General features: G+C 47.4%; 1 protein-coding gene across 1 annotated transcript; it reads left to right on the top strand.

The window, feature by feature from the left end:
* The first annotated feature begins 333 nt into the window (after window positions 1-333).
* APCDD1L (APC down-regulated 1 like) lies at window positions 334-19,671 on the top strand. The gene is made up of 4 exons (XM_049816326.1): window positions 334-684; window positions 13,464-13,593; window positions 14,006-14,564; window positions 17,059-19,671. Exons 1-4 carry the CDS (start codon window positions 648-650, stop codon window positions 17,821-17,823), a joined length of 1,491 nt encoding a protein of 496 aa, XP_049672283.1. The 5' UTR covers window positions 334-647; the 3' UTR covers window positions 17,824-19,671.
* The last annotated feature ends 123 nt before the right edge of the window (window positions 19,672-19,794 follow it).

Here is a 19,794-nt window from a genome sequence, read left to right as displayed (position 1 = left end):
GGTGGCCCTGAGGCGCAGAGTGGCCTGCGGCAGCCATGGCGCCCCACGGCCAGGGCGGCCCTCAGGGCTGGGCCCCGAGGGAGAAGTGTCGGTCCCTGAGGGAGAAGTGTCGGTCCCTGAGAGGAAAGTGCCGGTCCCCGAGGCGGGGGTGCCGGCCCCGGTCGGTCGGTCGGTCGGTCGGCCGGCGGCGGCGCGGCGGGGCAGCCCTCCGCCTCCCCCGCCTGAGCGATGCGCGGCCGCATGTGGGGCGCAGGCGGCGGAGTCTCCACCTCTTCTGGCAACTTGAACCTGTGGCTGCCAAGCTCCATTAAAGCTATCAGCAGTCGGGGGGGACGCGCTCCACAGCGAAGGCGGGGTGGGTTGCGGTGTTTTATTTTACAATATATATATTCCCCCCCCTTCTCCCCCTTCCTCCCCCCTTCGCAAGGCTTGGGGGCTGAGCAGGGCGACCGCTCCGGAGCCTGCCCCCGCAGCCCTCAGCCTCCCGCCGGCGGGCCGAAGCCGGGGTCCCGCCGCCGCGGGCACCGGAGCTCCGGAGGCGGCCCATGGCTGCGCCGCCGGGCGCCGCGCCCCGCTGAGCGCCGCGGGCACCGGCGGCGATCGCGTCTCTCCTGCCGCCGGTTCGGCGAGGAAACAGAGCGGCCACCATGGTCCGGTGCTGGTGGCTCGCCGGGCTGCTCGTAGGTAGGTGGCACCGGCGGTCGCTGCTGTTCCGGGGAGGGTGGAGGGGAGGGGGAGCGGGTACCGACCGGCGTCGGGGTCGTCCCTTCGGGGGAGTGGGGGGTGGGAGGGAAGGCTCCCCGCCGCCTCCTTCTGTCCCCGGGGAGCTGCGAAGGGGCAGGAGATTGCTAGGAGGGTGGAAGGAGTTAGGGTGGCAGGGGATTGTATGGAGAGTGCAAAGAAACAGCAAGAAGCGTGCAAGAAGGGCGCAAGGAGAGCGCAACGAAACGGCAAGGAGGATGCAAGAAACCTTGCTGTAACGACATTGCAAAGAGGGTGCAAAGAAACGGCAAGGAGGTGGCGAGAAGGTTGCGAGGAGGGCGCAAGGAAGCTGCAAGGAGGGTCTCGGCGGGGCCAGCTCTAGGACGGGTGTCCCGTCCCCCCCCCCCCGGGGTGTCCCTGCCGTCCCCGGGCCGTGCTGGCGGCGGGGCAGGAGGCACCTGGTGCCCGCAGCTCCGCTCTCTCGCTCGCTCCCTGCCCGGCTCTCCACTCGGATGCCGCCCGGCCCGGGGAGAGTTTCCCCGGTGTGCGGCCCGAGCGTCCGCCGAGGAGCCAGGACAGCGTTCCCGGGCGTGCTCCGCGCTGCCCTGCACCGTCTACCGCCGTTTCCCTGGGGAGGGGACGGGCGGGGAGAGCCCCGGAGGGAGCCCGGAGCTCCGGGGATGCAGCCGAGCTGTGGGGCCGGAGAGGGGGGATAGGCCTCCGGGCGAGGGGCTTCCCTGAAGCCTTTCCCGTTCCCCCCACCCCCCTTCTGAGCGGCGTGTGGAGATGCCAGAAGGGCTGGAGGTGCGGTGCTGGGCTGCCCGGGGCGGTGCTGGGCTGGGACTCAGCCTCTGCCTCACCCCCGAGGCTCCCAGAGTGGTGAGGGTCGCTGCCCCCCCCCCCCCCCGCCCACAAACCCTGTCCGGCTTCCCCTGTGCCATTGGAGCCTGCTCCTGTCCGGAGCACAGTGAGAGCTTGAGCTGAGTTTAGATCCAGGAAGGGCTCAGAGGTGATTCTCAGTGGTGTTTCACTGGGAATTGGGAATTATCCCTGGGAGGATCCAGCACCTGCCCCAGCCAGAGACAGCTTCACAAGTAGTCTCCTGCTCCAGGGACATGCCACCGAGCCCCAGCTGCACGGACCGACCCTCAGAGCAGCGCAGGCTGCATCTTTGGGGATCCTTTTCGGAAAGACATCTTTCAACCCCCCAGTTCTTGGAGCAGTTTCAGAAGAAAGGGTTCTGACTTAGAGACCATATGGGAGAACAAAGACAACTGTGCTGTGAAAAAAGGCAAAATGATTTCTGTTTACAACAAGGAGCAGAGCCAGAGGGAGGCTCCTCCATCCTTGGACAGTGTATTTTCCTAGGAAATGCAAGGGAGACCCTCGGTTGAGACTGCACCCCTGAACAGAAGGGGCAGGTGAAAGGAGGGGTGGGAGGGTGCCCCTGAGGCCCCAGTGCAGTCTGGACACTGGAAATCCAGACACTTGGGTTTCCTGCTGCTCGCTTCCTTTCTACCACTTCGTTTACTCATCTGAGGTTTTGGGCAGCAAAATACCACACCGACTGCCTCTCCAGCTCAGGGCTTAGTTTACTTATCGTTGCAAAAAAATCATGTAGTGACAGCTATCAGACGTTATTTGCATATAAGTGTAAAGTACCAGACTACAGAAAGAAATCTCTAAGCATGGTACTTCTCTAGGGTTACTTTTCTCTTCTCTTTATGCAGGGTCTTTGTCATATGTTGTTCCCCAAAGATGAGGCTTAACAGGTTGGGAAAAATGTATTCTCCTTCTGTCTATATTTTATGAGCTCGAGTTGCTCTGCTCAGAGATCTGTAATACTGCATATATATGTAAGATTACTCATTAAGTCTAATTAGAATACTTCTTTCTTAAATCCTCATACAATTTATTTTAGTCCAATCTAATTTAAACTCTGTGCTTCTTCCATCTGATGTCAGTGAGGGAATTTCCATTGATTTCAGTAAGAACAGAAGCTGGAACTTAAAACATATATTTAAATAGCTAAGTCAGATCCAGAACTCATTAAAATCAAAGCAAGGTTTGCCAGTGACTTCACTGTGAGCAAGACTGGCATTCTATATTTTGCATAAAACTGAACATCAGCATAAGCATGACACCAGCGCTAATTAGTTGAAAAAGGACTTTAGTTAGGTTACTGGATCTGATTTTGGGGTCCCCTCCAGAAAAGAGTCACTCATTCCTGGAAATGTCCCCAGAGATTTGCTGAGTTTTACCTAAGCTTTCATTAAAGTGTTCACATTCCAATAACCCCACGCTGATATTTTTCATGTATAGCTTCTCCTACATGGCTTTAACATAAAAGATCTGTTCTTGCTTTCAATGTTTATTTTAAGTTTGAAAATTACAGTGTTGGGGTAAGATAAGATCAGCAGTTGCATTCAGTTAGGAAGAGAATCCCATAAATGATAGTAGTACCTTCAATATAGATAGATATGTGTGTGTGTGTGACATGCATATATGTGTACTTACTATTAAATTAACATAATTGTCTTTGGTTCAAATATGTGTTTGGGCAATGTTTACTTAACAAATTTATTTTTACCAAGTTGGTGGTTTTTATTCTTTGTTTCTCAAGTTGGCCAAAAAATCAACAACTAATGTATTATGCCGGATTGTGTGATACGACTCTATTTGTTCTTTCCATAATTACAGGTTAGCCATGTTTCAAAGTATATGGATATAGATAAAAACAGGGCTGAGATGTAAAAAAAGCACAAGTGAAAAAAATATCGTGTGGTTTCTATATTTTCCCCACAAGCACAAATTGTTGAGTAAGGAGATTTTCAAAAGCCAGAAATTGCTATGAAGAAAACCAAAGCTGGAATCCAATGCTAGGGGAGGCTGCATCTGGCAGAACAAAGTTTGGAAAGAGATTTTGCTTTCAATGGGATCCTGTGTTTCCCCACAACATAGCATATGTCATCTATAAAGACAATGCTTTCATGCGTGAGATACAATCACTGCTAAGATCAAGTTCAAAATTAGGAAGCACCTATACCGTACTGTTAGACAATTCCTTTGGTTTTCTTATTTATTTGCTGAGGAAGATAAAGCTATGAAAAACAGAATTCCTAACTTCATGATTTTAATATGGTGCAGTTCAGATATAATAATACTAAGAAGCTGACAGTGAGAATGTGAGAATTTTAATGTGTAACCCTTCTTCTGTAGGCTAAGAGTGCTGCCAGAAACTGAAAATACAATTCATAGAACTGCTCCTTCTCTACCTAGTTTAAATTGTATAAAATCTGAGGGATTAGTAATCTACAATCTGTGTTTTCTTTTCCTTTAAGGAGTTAAAGGTCTCATGCTCTAAAATGCAAAATTAGGAAAGTTCTGTTTCTGTGTAGTAGGAAAGAAACTCTGATGTCTATTTGAAATGCCAAAGCTCCAGAGTGTTAAGTGATAAGAGGGTTGAAATCCATCATTATTTTTGAGTTTTAGCAGGGCGATGGTGTGATAATCATGTCTTTCATACTGATGTTTTCTCATTTTCAGTGAATAGCTTATTAAATCATCACAGTTTGAATTCATCTGAAACTGAGAATACTACAGTGAAGCTCAGTTCCCGTGGCACTGTTAGACAGACGTTTGGATCAGTGCAACAACAGCTCTCAATTTACAACTGGTGTGGTGGTACATAAATCAACAGGACAAGTCTCACCACTGAGCGTTTGAAGATATTTGCTTGAGTTTAGTTTTTAAAATAATGCTTTAAACTTGAGTGTATCCCTTCAGTTGATCACTGAAAAAGTCCCCCATGGTTTCTACTAGGTTAATAACAAACACTGACAAACATGTGACATTTTGGCCTCGTCTAAGTCGAAGACAGAGATCTTTGGAAGCAGGCTTTCACCCCGTACCCTGAGATCAAGGTATACACCAAGCTCCCCACTGAGACAATTGGATTCACCTTGTTCACGCTCTTACTAAATCCACAAGTGCTGGACACTGGCAGGTTATGGCTTTTAAGTGTCTCATCTCCCCTGTTGATACAAAAACACATGTTATTTTTAAAGCTTTTCAGAGGAAAAATCATTTTTCCCAGTTAGACTCCCTGGAAAAGACAGATGAAAATACAAATGACAGCAAAGTTTTGCTGCAGAAAAGCTCCAAAGTTTTGTTAGTTTTGAGTAGCACGAGTCCCGTTATTAGATTATGCAGAGCATAGGTTGAATGTCAACTTTGATTTTAGCATCTGTCGGCAGTGTTTAAGAGAACTGGAACACATCAAAACTTGGCTAAAGCTGACAGGCAAAACAGTAGACTGAAATTTCAGGCTATCTAGAAACCACACCCAGACCCCAAAACACATGTTAGAAGTAACTTTAATTCTGTGCTTCAGCTGAACAAGTAACCTTTTTCTGTGGTCAGTTGTGATTCTAAGTTAAACATGTGTGTGTATTTCTGGTGTGGGCTATGTATCAATTTACCACCTTTCTGCAGAGCTTTTTTTCTGAGGATACCTTCCGCTATGACTGCTGTTGAACGCCTTTCTCATCCTTGGCTTTGCAGGAGCCAAGTAGCCTCAGACTATTAGATCCTATTAGATCCTATTTTTATTACTATAAACAGTATATTTGCAGCAGCGCCAAGAATCCTGTTGTGTTAGGTGCTAAATTAGGAGGGAACAAAAGGATCGTTCTTGCTTTAGTGGGTTTATAATCTAATTTCCTGGACTTAGATTTTCAACGGTGAGTACTTGACATTGCAGGAACCTACTGGGATTCCCAGCTGTGTCCAGCAGTTTAGTACCGATTGCAGTTGCTTATGTCTTTACACACCTAAATGCCTTTGTGCATCTGTCCCGTATTTCTAGTCCCATGGAGGCCAAGCAGTGATTTTGATGAGCAGGACGGCAAACAATGTGCTTACACAGGAGAGCAGCTGTCTCCCGTGGGAGCAGGGAACTGGGACGGCTCCATGGCAGTGGGAGACTGAAAGGCCACTCAGAGTATCCCGCCGACTCCCTGCCAAGAACGGGTTATTCCATGCTGTACTAATGCTTTGTTCAATCCCTCAAAATCCTGCCAAGCAAGTGGACTTGCGCTGCTGTCTAGATTGTGCCTCAAGAAGTTCACCCTGATACACAAGCCGCATTTTTTCTTCTCTTCATTCACTCCCAACAGAACCTCTTTATTCACTGCAAAGAATTCCTTCCCTTCCTTGGTGTTCATGCTTTGTGAATATTTATAGGCTGTTATCATGTCCATCTTGCCCCAGCTGTCACTCAGCCAGGCTACATGTACTCTACTCTTTTAATCTTGCTTTGTAACTCAATCCCTCCCACCCCCTAATCATTTTTTGTTGTTCTACTCTCAAGTCCCGCCAGGTCCAGTTGCTCATTTTGCTTTGGGTAAATGCTATATTTATGTTAATATTATGTGGTGGGTGGTCTTCTCTGTGCTCATGGTCCATGTGAGTGATTTAGACGTTCAGAACGAGGTTGGCATTTTATAGCCAAGCCATGGCCTGATTACTGGTTCTGCTCTTCAAAGCAGTCCAGGAAAAAATACACTTAGCCATCACTATTAAAAATGGCCACGATAGCCACTAATAAAGTGTCTGTGCAGGGGTTCGAGGGAGTTGCCAAAAACTGCATGGGTGCTCTATACATTCGAAATGACAGTGTAGCATTAATTTCAAAACCATGTGCTGTATTTTCTAATGAGTTTCCAGCTCATCTAAATTAAGGAAGATAGATGTAATATTTCCCATTTGGTAAGAATATGAATTCCAGTGAGAATTTAACTGAGTCACGGTAGTACCCCGGCGTGTTGTTCAGCCTTGGACTGAGTTGGTTTCCTTTCATTTTTGAAAATAAATGCTTTCCCTGATGTGTTCTCACCAATCTCACACTGTCTAGGTACCCAGGGGATTAGAGATCATCTCACTATGGTCTCACCTATCTCACCAAATTAAAATTTAAACTTTCACCAGTGTTCAAGGAAAAAAGCTCTAGCATCACGCTTCTTTCCTTTGGTTTCTTTTGGGTTTTGGTTATATATTTCTCTGTGCCAGACTTATGTGGCACTATCGATCAGAGTTTAACACAAGTCACGATGTGTTAGTGTAGCCTGAACGAACACATCTGCTTTTTCCACTGCTTGCCAATGCCAAAAAAAGTAGGCATGTAGCAATTATCCCATTAGTTCTTACCCTTCCTGATTAACCATCCCTCTCCCTCCAGACTCTGTCCTGTAGGTTTATGCGGAGGTGGTGGATTGTTGCAGGGGAGCCCTGTGTTTTCTCTGATTTTGGCTCACAGCAGGAACCCATTCTCAGCAGTCTTGTCCACTCTCCTGGACCCCCCGGCTGGGCTGCCCGGTGTGGGGCTGGCAGCAGGACAGGGCTCCGAGCTAAGGGCCAGTTACTGCTGAGCTGACCACAATGGTTGGGCCAACTGGGGCTTTTGGGCCATGTGGCATTGCTCAGCTGCTCTGCAGTAAATCTTTTGACATTGACCAATTTAGCTGTGGAAAAAGCATACAAGTCCTCTTTCTGAGTCTTTGCAGTATCTTCTGAGGGGTGGAGGGAGAAACACGAAGTGGAATGGCTGTATCTGTCAGGACAGCAAGTACGTGGTGAGTAAAGCTCCGCTGTGTCATTGAAAAGCGTGGTGTTTTGATTAACATTAACTGTAGATCTCTTGGGAAGATGTACTCACATCCGCCTCTAGTGCTTTTATGTGTCATCGCAAGTCCTCTATGCCAACTCTTACATGTCTTGCTTAGTTCACTCCATTTGAGAATCTTTCATATCGTGTTTCTCCTTTGTATCCCTTCGTTCTCCAAATGGAGCGACGGGCATTTTCTGAATAAGGTGCTGATGCCGTGTTGGTACGGTCATGGGATCATTCCTGTTTACGGACCCCAGTGAAACTGGAATCAAGCCCTGCAATCCCATTTGCAGTGTTAGGCCTGGTTTTCTTCTTTGGGGTAAACAGCCAAAGAGAGCAGTTTTAAGAAGCCATTTTATTTAAATGTAGTTTATACTGAAGAAGATCTTTGAGGTGCAAGAGAGAATACCTTCTCCCTTCTGCCCTTGCCTACCACAAATCGCATCTGTCTTGTCATCTTGTCACTGGACATGACACTTACAGGAGAAATAAATGATTCCATGATTCCAAGAGCAAAATATTTACTTCTCTAGTGCCTTAAAAACCTCCAGTCAACTCACCAGAAGTGCTTCACTATTTTAATTGTGGACATCAGGCAAATTAGGTAATGATCACAGCCTTAGAATAAAGCTAGGCTAAAGTGATAAAATATGGTAGCTGAACCCGTTTGCCAATGTGTTGAAAGTATGTGGTGAAAGTATGTTTTGAAAATTTCTCTAAAATCCTGAGCTGCTTGGGAATTTTGAGTTGTCTGAGTTGGCTCTTAGGATCTGCAGAATTTCATGTATGTTTATGCTCTGGTATGCACAGGAAACTCAAGGTGCTGCTCTGCAATGGTAGCTAACATGTAATACATTTATTATGTCATCCTTAAAAGAATAACTGAGAAACATCTAGTGAATTTGAAGCATTTTACAAATAGCACGAACTGAGCACCAGACTGGTGAAACAGCTATATGTAATTATACCCGTTCTACAGACAAATAAGAGAAGGGATGAATAGATGAATAATAGAAATACTTTTCCAGAAGCCAAACAGTACTCCAGTGAAAGCACTGGCATCCTCCCTCAACCACTTGACCACATTCTGGCTTCAATTCAGGGAGGCATTACTAATCAGGAAAAATGCTCATGCACTGGCTTAATTTCAAGCACATGCTTAAGTTTCACTGAAACCAATTAGACTTAAGCATGTGCTTAAATCCTGTCCTGAACTGGGTTCAGTTTGCAGATAGGCAAAATGCACTGTTCTGCTGTGATTCGGTTTTCCACCAACATAACCCAGTGGGTTATATTTAAGTTTTATAACTTTATAATATTATAATATAAAATGTATCTCTTCCCACAGAATTGCTCTCTTGGGAATGCCATATTCTGAGTGAATTAAAAGCACAACTAACTTAATCTCCACACAAATGCAAGAAAAATTGATTTGCTAAATACAAACATTTTCTTTGCTTTTAAAAGAATGCTTATTCCTTTAGTGGCTAACCCCAAATCCATTCTGCGTGCTCTCTTGAGAGAAAAAATGCTAAAGAAACACTGTTTTGCTCTGCTAATGAAGTCTGTGTGGATAAGTATAATTCACTTATGCAGAATATATTGATATGTTTCTTATCGTCCATTTCATTCCACTCTGAACATTCCTCAGAAAATATCAAAGGTTTTATGTCATCTCTAAATGAAGAAATGTGTAATGCTCCATGACTTCAGGCACTGATCTTATCCCTGTGAATGGGTGACTAACTGAAACATTAGAATTATAAATGGGAATAATAAATTCTGGCCATAGGAGGCAATAACATGTAACAGATTAAGCAATCTAGCTCTGGAGAAGAGTTGATCTACAGTAACTAATTTGGTGCAAACTGTAATGTATGCATTTTCTCCTCCATTTATAAAGAAACAGATGTGTGACTCAACTTTGCTTTTTTCCAAAGTCAATCTGCTTAGAGGAACACAAACAAGATTTGTTTCCAACAAGACATATTACAGTATTTCTCTCCTGGTTGGTATTTTTTTCCTTTAAAAGTGAGAAGTGGGTCTGAATCTGGAGCGTACAGCAGTTATGTAGCACAGCCCCACTGGCAGGCTCTCATTTTCAGGCTTGGCCATTGCCTAGGAATCTTTCGTCTTAATTCTACCAACAGTTTACTTTGCAGAGAATTTCCAGTTCTGCCTTTCTATCATTTGATGCTGTGGGTCTGATTTTTCTGAAAGTCATTTGTACAAACAAGCGTATGGAATAGTTGGTCAGTATTTGCTAGTGCTGTTGTCTCAAGGCTTGATCCAGTTTTTGCTGATTGCAGTGATCAGCTGCCATTCCCAGTTACCGGCATTCCTAATTGACTGAGTGCTTGTGCAGCCCCATTGCTCGGAGACTTTGGGCCAGTACTTTGGATGCAGCACGCACCAGAAAGCTGGAAAAAGATACTGTTTTGTCTAGCTGCTGTACTGAGGAGCTCTCTGGAAACGCTTGTGGTTAATCGATACAGACAGACGGGCTAACGAGTGAGTGGAAGAGATCACAGTTGGGGATTTTTTTAGATTTTCCTATGAATGAGTATTTTTGTCTTGAAGATGAATTGTGAATAATTCCTTCCTCCTGCCCAAGAACTCTATAAAGCAGTTAATTTGTGTCTCTTAAGATGGAGAGAGGAGCTGCTCTGATGTGCTTCACCAGCGGCTAACAGAGTGACATATGAGTGACAGCCACTTTATGCTGCTCTTGGAATAGAGATGCACTGTAACTACAGATTTTAGGTCTGGAACTGAACTTTTCCAGCTTGAAAGGCTCTTTGGATCTGGTGGGGGTGGGCTGAAGTATTTGGGAGAGAAAAGCAGCCACAAAATTTGGACACAAGCCAATAGTTTTTGGTTTGAGGATGCGTGCAGCTTGGATTCTTGTGTACAGTTAAGACAAAATCCCTAGGAATTCCATCATATCAAATATTTACATTCTGGAGCAGGTTTTTTTTTTTTTATTTTTTTTTCCCATGGATTTTGATCCTGATTATAAAAATTCCCTTTTCTATTGAATGTGTCAAAATGTAGTGATTGCGTTGCCAAAGTGTCTGTGCTCTCAAACAATGTAGACTTTTAGTGTTTCTGCCAAAAGTAGCACTAAGGGTTCAGTCAAATATTGAAGCTTCTGCTGCAATAAACACACTCAGAGTGCAGTTAGCGAGTTGAGAATGGGGCTGTATTCTGTGCTGTTATTTCGGTATAGCTATAGACTACACTGATGCCTCTGGAGTCTTTCTGTGGTTATGAGCAAGAGCAAATCCGACCCTTATAGTCCATTACCTCTAATACAAATACAGTTCTTTTTTTAGTTTACCGTATTCTCTAGGATAATGATTTCATGTTTGTTTTAAGTGTAATTCAGTTTGGACTGTCCTTGTACTGATGGGTCTCGAAAAGCTTTGCCAGTAATTAGGCCTCTTGATAGGGCATCAGATGAAACTTGGCATATTCTGCAGGTGAGTAAAATAAAAGACCCGACCCGGGAGTAAGGAGCACACAGGAGTAAATTTGCCTGAGGCCATGGAGCAAAGTCATGGCAGAACTGAGATGGGGACGCAGAGCCCCGACTCCTAATGGGCTCTACTAAATGGGCACCCATGGGGCAGCCTGCATGCATGCTGCAGCTGCCAAATTAAAGGCTTAACTAATAGCAATGGGTTTTGTCATCCAATGTTTTCCCATTTTCAGTTGAAGACTCACAGGAACTGCTTTTTAGGAAGGACTAGTGCAAGCAATTGTGAAGGAGCTGGCTATGCCTGCTTGCCATGTCCAGCTCTAAAAGGTGATAAAACCAGTACAATTGTGAGACTGCTCCAAGAAGAGCCCTTAACACTAGTAATGCATCTTTCCAGCTAGTTTATGCACTCCAGTGCCTAGTGAGGTAACAGAAAATCCAAGGCTGGTTTCACTGGCCTTTGGGTAGGTAGGCTGCTTCTGTTACTGCTCTCCTGCTTCGCTGGGGGCTTCACGTTCCATGTGTTTATTCCCTTTGTGGTAGTTTCAGGGTTTGCGTGCTTGAATGTACACAAATACATTTCAAGGACTCTGTTACTGTGACGTGTAAACCTTTCCAAATGGCAGCACCATAGTGAAGTGACCGAATTTGTCCACCAGACGCAAGTCTTCAATTATCTATTACTAGATTAGTACTAAAATACTATTCGAGTGGAAATCTCTTTGCTTCACCACATGTTCAGGGGCCTCTGACTTGCACAGCAGACGTTTAATTACCGAGTTCCCATTTGATTCGGTCTAAGGGCTTATATTTGTGGCAAACTTGGATGTTGGAGATTTGTAACAGGGATTTAAACCTCTGTGTGTGTAGGATGTGTTGATGCCAGGGATGAGAGGCTCTTGTCTTGGAATAAATGGGCTGTGGGAATCGGGGGAGCCTCCCTGGTAGACCCCAGCTGTGAATCTCACCCTGAGTGTTTGTATTTGTGTTATATCCTGAGCTCGTGAGCCAGGGAATTTTGCCGATGTTGCTCAGCAGCTCGTAGTCTTGCCCATGGTTTGCACCAGATCCGTATGCGCTAGCTTCATCTGCAAACGCTTCTTGTTAGGAAGGTGATTGCACTCTCGAAGCCAGGCCTGGGCCCTTCACAATCTTACCTGTCACTTCTCTCACATGCAGCCAGATGGTTTGGGTTTCTTTTCCCAGTGAAGGGTCTGGCTTAGGCAAATCTCCCTATAAAGAGCACAGGATGGTTCAGGTTATGTAGAAGTACGTATGTGGCACACAGGGACTAAGACAAGCAGTCGTGACTCTGTATCTTGATCTCCTTGACTCAGGCACAGGGTGTGCAAATGTTCAGCATTGTCACTCTGTGGGAAGGTAATACCTATATGTGAGATCTTTCTTTCCTGCTGGTAGGCAGGCTGGAACGCAACCTGTGTCCTAACCATTGGTATGTAGTGAATAAAAGTTGGCTTGAAAATTTCCAGCACACTACTAGGTAAAGTGTTAAGTACAGCTAGAGCGAGCGAACCCCGTCTGGGCTTATAAAGGCCCGAGCAGCCCTGGGCTGGGCTGAACACTACCGGGCCAAGGGACCGGCCTCTGCCAGACGGGGCAGTTGTACGATAGCAGAAAATCGGTGGGGTTTCAGGAGGAGCTTCCCCGCGAGCTCGTTTTGTGGCGTTATAAAGAGGTAAACCCCAAGTTTCTTACCAAAGCAAACTCACGATGAGTGCAACAGAAGTTTGCTTAAGTAAAGAGTGAATAATATATAGGAATATATGTACATATATATGTGTGCATGCAAAGGTCTTCAGGATTTAGCTGAGTGTTCACACATTCCCTAAGCCAATAACATCCGTTGTTATGGGAAATGAGGTAAGTGACAGAATTACTGTCCTTATGGCGGGCGACAGGCGAGTCTAATGTTCCCATGCTGTAATTCCCTGTTTCAGTTACTGCTTCAACAATAGCTTGAGCGAGAGAGAGCACGAACAAAGAGCACTCCGTTTTATTTGAAGATTTCATCTAGAAAAGAGTTGGGTTCAGCTGAAACTCCAGTTGGAAAACAGTAAAACAAAAAAAATCCGTATCCTTAACGAAGAGCTTGCCGCTTAGCTAACCCATTTGGCGTTTCATTCTCTAGCTAGCTCTTCTAGCTGAGGCAGCCAGAGGAGTTTTGCTAGCCGATGGCGTTTGACGCGTTTTCTGTCTCAGTGAAGCGGTCAAGAAAGAGGCCGAGCACTCGGCCGGATCCGAGCTGTACCTGCAGCTCCCTGCCAGACCTCCGCACTCCTCCTTGGCCTGGCACCCCCGCGCCCCGCAGCCGAAGCCCCCCCCCCCCCCCCCCCCGCGGGTTTGGTAGGGCGAGTCACCCACCCTCCACGCAGCCGGTGCCGGCCCCGAGACGAGCCCCCAGCGGGACTCCCGGCCCCTGCCCCCGCCGCGGACCCGCGTGGGTCCGCTGCTTTGCGGGAGCCCGGTGCCGAGGCGGAGACCCGCTGCCTGGGGAGGGGACGGGGGGGATGGGGTGGTGGTGGAGGGGGCGCAACCCCCGCGCTGCCCCGCGGTGCTGACGCCCCCTCCCCTTTTCTCTCGTCCCCCGCGCAGCCTGCGCGGCCGCGGAGCCGCCGCTGCGCTGGGAGCCGCGGTGCCGGCAGCAGCTCCGCCACCTGCAGGACGGCGCCAGGATCGCGGCGCGGCTGCCGCCCCGGCTGGAGGGGCGCTGGGTCTCCACCGGGTAAGGCACCCTCACCCCCCCCCCCCACCTCAAACCCCTTTCCCGTGGGAACGCACCCCCAAACCCTCGGGGCGCACCCCCCGGCCCGGCCCAGCCCGTCTGCACTGCTCCTGCCTTCCCCCCCCCCCCCCCCCGTACTGAAATGGGCAGAGCAGCCTTGACACCCCCCCCCCACACACACACCTTGGCGCTCCTCTGTGGAGATTAAGATCCGCCACTGTCACATTTTGGTCGCAGATCCTCAGATCTTGAAATCGCCCACGGGTGGCCACTGGGTCTGGGAGGCTGTTGCCCACAATGCTGCTCCCACCCGTGCTCGCCCCTCTCCTCCCACACCCCGGGTGTCCCTGGGGAGGGATTTCACCCTGTGCACCCCCAGCTGCGGACGGCTCAGGACTGCCTTCCTCCCCAGGTGTGAGGTGCGGCCGGGACCCGAGTTCCTCACCCGATCCTACCTCTTCTACGCCAACCGCCTCTTCAAGGCTTACCAGTTCTACTACTGGGACCCCTCCTGCCGCGACCCCTCCTACTCGCTGGTCATCAAGGGCAAGCTCCGGCTGCGCCAGGCCTCCTGGATCACCCGTGGGGCCACCGAGGCCGACTACCACCTCCACAAAGTCGGCATCGTTTTCCACAGCCAGAAGGCCATGCGGGAGGTGGCCTCCTGGATCAACCAGACCTCCGGCGAGGGCTGCAGCGGATTCCTGCCCCCGGGGCGCACCTGGGCTCCCGGAGCCCTCTACGAACTGCTGAGCGCCAAGACCGAGCGCGACTGCACCGCCGCCTTGGGCTTCGCCATGCACGAGCTCAGCCTGGTGCGGGTGGAGAAGCATTACCAGCCCTTGCTGCAGCCACAGCAGAGCGGGAGCCGGCTGGTGGAGGAGCTGTACCTGGGGGACATTCACACGGAGTGGGTGGAGAGGCTCCACTACCGACCGACCGGTTATCAGCGACCTATGCAGAGCGCCGTGGTAAGGACGATGCCTTTACGCTGTCCCCTCGTTGATTCACAGGCTTTGCCAAGCGCCCGCGATTTCCTTACTGTTAAAATACCGCCTGCCCGCGCTTAGCCCCCTTCTGCCCTAAGGACACGCGGATGAGGAGGTGTGGGGCTGTAGGTGCGGGTTCCGAGGGTGCTGCCTGGGTGCTCCGCGGCATCTGGGGCTCACCCTCTCCCTTACCGAGAGAGCGGGACTGGGCCGGGTGAAAGCTCAGCAAAACCAGTATCAGAAACAAGCCTGCGCTGGCATAGGCCTGGAGTGAATGGCTTTTCTTTAGCTCTGTGTTTTCCTAGGAAAGGCGGTTTCTTAGTTTCCCGCACCAAAGTCGGCGGAAGCTTTGGGCCGCACACCATTAGAGACTGCCTGCTCTGTCGTTTGTCTTCCTCCCCTCTCTTTCGCTCTTTGTCGTGTCCTCTAGGTTCAGAGAGGAGCGAGGAAGCAACGTTTGCCATTAAATCGTTAGTCCTTGGTGTAATGCCATTAGAAGAGGAAGCTGCCGTGAATACAATTACGTTATTACACAGAAATCAAACTTTCATTTTGACATAAATAAAACTGAGCAGGAGACTTGGTTTCCTTTTATTTTATTTTATATTTTGTTTTGCAGCAGGTTAGTTTATTTCCAGGAAAGCACATTTCTATCCGAATCATAGCTAATCAATTCAGAAATGATTGAGCAGCGAGATGGGGTGAATAAACCTCTCTGAACTTTACCAGATAGAATTGAATTAACAGAAAAAAAAAATTGCTTTGGGGCAACATTTCCCCACATCCCAAACTACACCAACTGAACTCTGAAAAACTCGGAGCAACACCCCTCTCCCCCTCAAAAGTAACATTCTCAAATTGGTTAAACTGCTGTTATCTTGGGCCAAAACCATATATATGAGCAAAACCAGATGGTAAACATAAACACTTTAAAAAGTTAATTTAAAACCAAATCTAAAGATACCGAAATTCACTTTCTGAATATAGCACTGTAATTAATCAGCTAACAGCTCTCCAATGGACCAGCACATGATGTCACCACTTGGCGATAATTAGAAGCTGCCATACATTAGAAATAACTTCACACGACTGGTTTAAGCAAGTAAGATTTTTGGCTCCATGTCTACAGTGATAATTTTATTGGACACAGGATTTTTCTTTTTTTTTTTTTTTTTTTTTTTCCTGTTCTCTGAACTAACATCTATTTGCCTGTGCTGGTGAGCTACACAGCTATGTTAGGAATTATTTTTTAACCCTCTTTATGAAAATACCACTCTTTTTCCCTTAAATTTATATCTGTTTTAAAGAAACCCATTCTCCCCAAATTACCTTTCATTATCAAAGAATTTCCTGTTTAAGGAGAGCATATATATTTGCCAACTTCTGGGATTATTTAGCCATAATGTACTGTGTACTGTCAGCACTCATTAACGTGACAGTAGCAGTAAAGCAAGCTGAAAATGACTAAATTACAGTAGACTCCAATCAACTTGCATGTAAATTACCCACCCTACAGTTAACTGAGCTATTTAACCTTGCTGCGTATGACAGTTCAGTAAAGATTAGCTCGTGCTCTAGAAAACGATATAGTGTTCAAACCCTGGTTATTTAAAAATAAATCAGTTGTGATATATGAAGTAGAAGAAAAAGTTCCAAGCTACACCAAAAAACCTCCTGGCATTGGATCAGCTGCAGGACTGGTTTGACTCAGAGTTCTGCGTGAAGCACAGGTCAGGTCCTCGTTCTTTTCCATCTCTGGTGCGGTGCCCATTCTGGCTGCTTGGCAAACCCGCTGCCTTCCTCCCAGCCCACCTCACCTGCCGCCCGGACGGCGACACGCGAACGCTGCCGCAGATGCGGGAGCGCGGGCAGGGGCTCTCTGAGGCCACGGTAGGAACGGGGCGAGGGGGAAGCGGAACGTGCCGTGTTTTTGGCTGTCCTGGAGGGGCTGCCATCAGCTCGGTGTAGTACAGCCACAGAAGCCTCCCCACGGTAAGGTTTCGCAGCCTTTTCGACTGCCAAAAAGAATGCACTGTTTCTTCTGAATTGGTGCAGAAATGCGCTGGTGTAGCTGACATCTCCCAGCACCCTCATCCTTACCCGCGGGTAAGCGCAGCAGCTTGCAGCGGAAAACTTGTGGGGAAACAACCTGGATGGCCCGAGGGAGCGTTCCCTGCCCTTACAGGGGCTCTGCCCTTGCCCTGTCCTCCTCCCTGCAGCCTATCCTTAGCGGCCCTGGCACAGGACAGAGCACAGCCTCAGGGCACAGACCTCTGTCCTTCCCAGCGTACCAGAATAGCAAAGAGCCAGGGCAGCGCTTTATCCCACTTAATCTGCTTGGATGTCTTGGGCCAAGTTCACTGCAGTTGAACACCCTGGTGCGGAAGAGGGGAGTTTGAGCTTTTTAAATATTCTGAAATGTTTTTTTTTTTTTTGCTTATCAGTTTACAAAACAGTTCTTTTTTGTCTTCTGCAGCACCATGTGCATCCTTGCCCAGCCTGTGGGATTATATACAGAGCTGATGAGCACCACCCACCCATACTACCCGTCAGAGCTCAGCTGCCGATGCAGCTCAGCGGCAGCTGGGTGAGCACCCACTGCGAGGTCCGACCTGCGGTGCTTTTCCTTACCAGGTACTTCATATTCCACGGTAACAACCACACCTGGGAAGGTTACTACTATCACTATTCCGACCCACTCTGCAAACAGCCGACTTTCACCATCTACGCATCTGGGCGCTACACCCAAGGCATCCCCTCCTCTAAAGTGAGAGGTGGCACAGAGCTGGCTTTTAAAGTCACCCAGGCTCGGGTGACGCCAATGGACCAGGTGACGGTGATGATGCTGAACTCCTCAGAACCTGGAAGCTGTGGGCTGACAAGCTCCTGGAGTGCTGGGGTGGAGCAGGATATAACACCCACAAATGGATGTTTGGCTTTGGGCATCAAGCTGCCCCACACGGAGTACGAGCTTTTCAAAACGGAGCAAGACGTGAAAGACCGCAGCCTGCTGTACGTTGGCGAAAGGCCCACGGACGGATCCAGTCCCGACAGTCCAGACAAGCGACCCACATCGTATCAGGCACCTCTGATTCAGTGTGCTGGAGCACCAGAGGAATTCTCTAACTATGTTAGTCTAAAATACTTGGGAAAAAAGGATGCTAATGGGAGTGAAGCACTAAAATCTTTGCCTGTGGCCTTTTTATTGTTTATAGCACTTCTGTTTTTAAGATGGGACTAGTTATCTATTCAGGTACAGCACAGAATTCAGATAGTCTTTGTGCTAGCGTGATTTTTTTATATCCTTCAAATGAGCACATCTGGAATCAGTTTTAATCAGATTTGGAAACACTTTTTAAAAACACCCAACCACAGTGAACGAAGCCAAGAAGATATGCCTGACTACATAGTGTTTGTCCTGTGGCTTTATTGCCTAATCTCCCCTCTTTGCGTACAAATTTAATGTAGTGACATGGATGCGCTGCACATTGCAATAGATAATTCGGCAATATGAGGGGGAAAAAAGCAACATCAATTACAATTGCTGCTTTGAGCTTTTGACATTGCTAAGATTTAATCAAGAGCTTGATTCAGATGTAATTCAAACATCCGAAGTGTCAGCTGCTGAGTTTCTTTGAGGTTAAGTTCCCACCCATCATACTCCTTCTTGCTGTTCTTGCAAATTTAATCTGCAGAGTCAGTCAGCAATAGATAAACAGTCAGCAAGTGTTCTTGATAAGGGCACAGTTAATCATGCCTCTCTCAGTTTACAGACATTTTCTGCAGTTTTCCTGTGTACGTACGCACACAAAGATGCAACATACAATTTTCCACTTACGTATGTACCAAAAGCAGCCCTCAGAGAGCATTACCTCGACAGACTGTTATGCCTGACCCTGGTCATAAAAGAAGATCCAGTCAATGGAAAACGCTTCTGTGCACAACCGCTCCAACCTTCAGCATTACCTAGCTGCAGGCACTGCATTTTTGCTGCATTATTCTGGCTTTTCCAGTGCAGTACTGGCCTGCCCTTTGGTGCATCAGCAATGGCCCCATGTCACTGCCCGCCTTGTCCAGCAGACAGAGGCACTGCCAGGCAATCGTGACTCCCACTCATCATGCACCAAGCGAAGCGAAAGATTGCTTAAAAGTCTTCTCAGGCTGTGTATTTTCACTGTCTCATTTTTAGTAAGTGTTCTGGCATACAGTTGTTAATCCAGCTCTCCTTTCAATCAAAATGTCACTTCCCGCCTCATTCCTATAAAGATGTTTTATAAATCTGCCTCTAGTGAATAATGGGCTACGGAGATACTCAGACAGCACAGTCAGGTCAAACTGATTTCTACTGACAAGAAGGACAAACTAAGAAATTATATTCCCTGCCTGCTGCAGCTAAGAAGCATATAACTTACTTGGAGAAGGCCTCCTCCCAGTAGCTAAATCCTCTCCAAATAAGCCTATATATCTTACTCACAAAGGATATTTTGTTAAACCAGCTATGCAATAGCTACCTTCTTAATGCTGTATTTACAAACTTGCAGCTTGTACTTAGATAAATTATGGGTTTTATAACATAAAAATACTTTTGGGGGATCTGTACATTAACTAATAATTCAAATGAGATGCTTATTAAATGCATACAATCGTGACATAAACGTTGTCAGCATGTTCCAGGCATGATCGAGTATTAGTTATGCACATAAACAGTTACACTTTCAAGATGATACACAAAAAGGCCAAGCTTGGCTACCTCACCTTTGGTTCCCTCTACAATCAGTGGAGAAGGAGACTTCTCCAGGGTTAGTTGACCAGGCAAAATACCTCCCTGTTTCTAAAGGTCGTTGTGTTTTGTTGCCTGCTACTGTGTGGAGATCCATGGGCAAATGTTTGAAGAACTACAAGTGCATCTTGCAGAATGGGGCATTTCCTTTGGGATGTCCCTGTTGAGATGCTATGAATCAGGGCAAGTCTGGGGTAGCACAGCTGCATCTCATGTAAACCATACATGTGGCAGAACTTTCTTAATCAGCAAAGCTACATGTTTCTGCAGGACCCAAAGATGTCCATGGCAAGATTAGGGAACAGCCTTCTGCTGTCTTTGGAGGGTGGGTGGAGGAGGGGGAAGGCAATTCCTGCTCTTCATTTACACCCAAGAACAAGATTTGTGTGCAGATACTTTTTTCATTTACATAGTATGGAAACGTATTAAACT

The sequence above is a fragment of the Accipiter gentilis genome, chromosome 14, assembly GCF_929443795.1.
Source record: "Accipiter gentilis chromosome 14, bAccGen1.1, whole genome shotgun sequence".
NCBI classification, from domain to species: domain Eukaryota; kingdom Metazoa; phylum Chordata; class Aves; order Accipitriformes; family Accipitridae; genus Astur; species Astur gentilis.
This window is presented reverse-complemented; position numbering and strand designations above follow the sequence as displayed.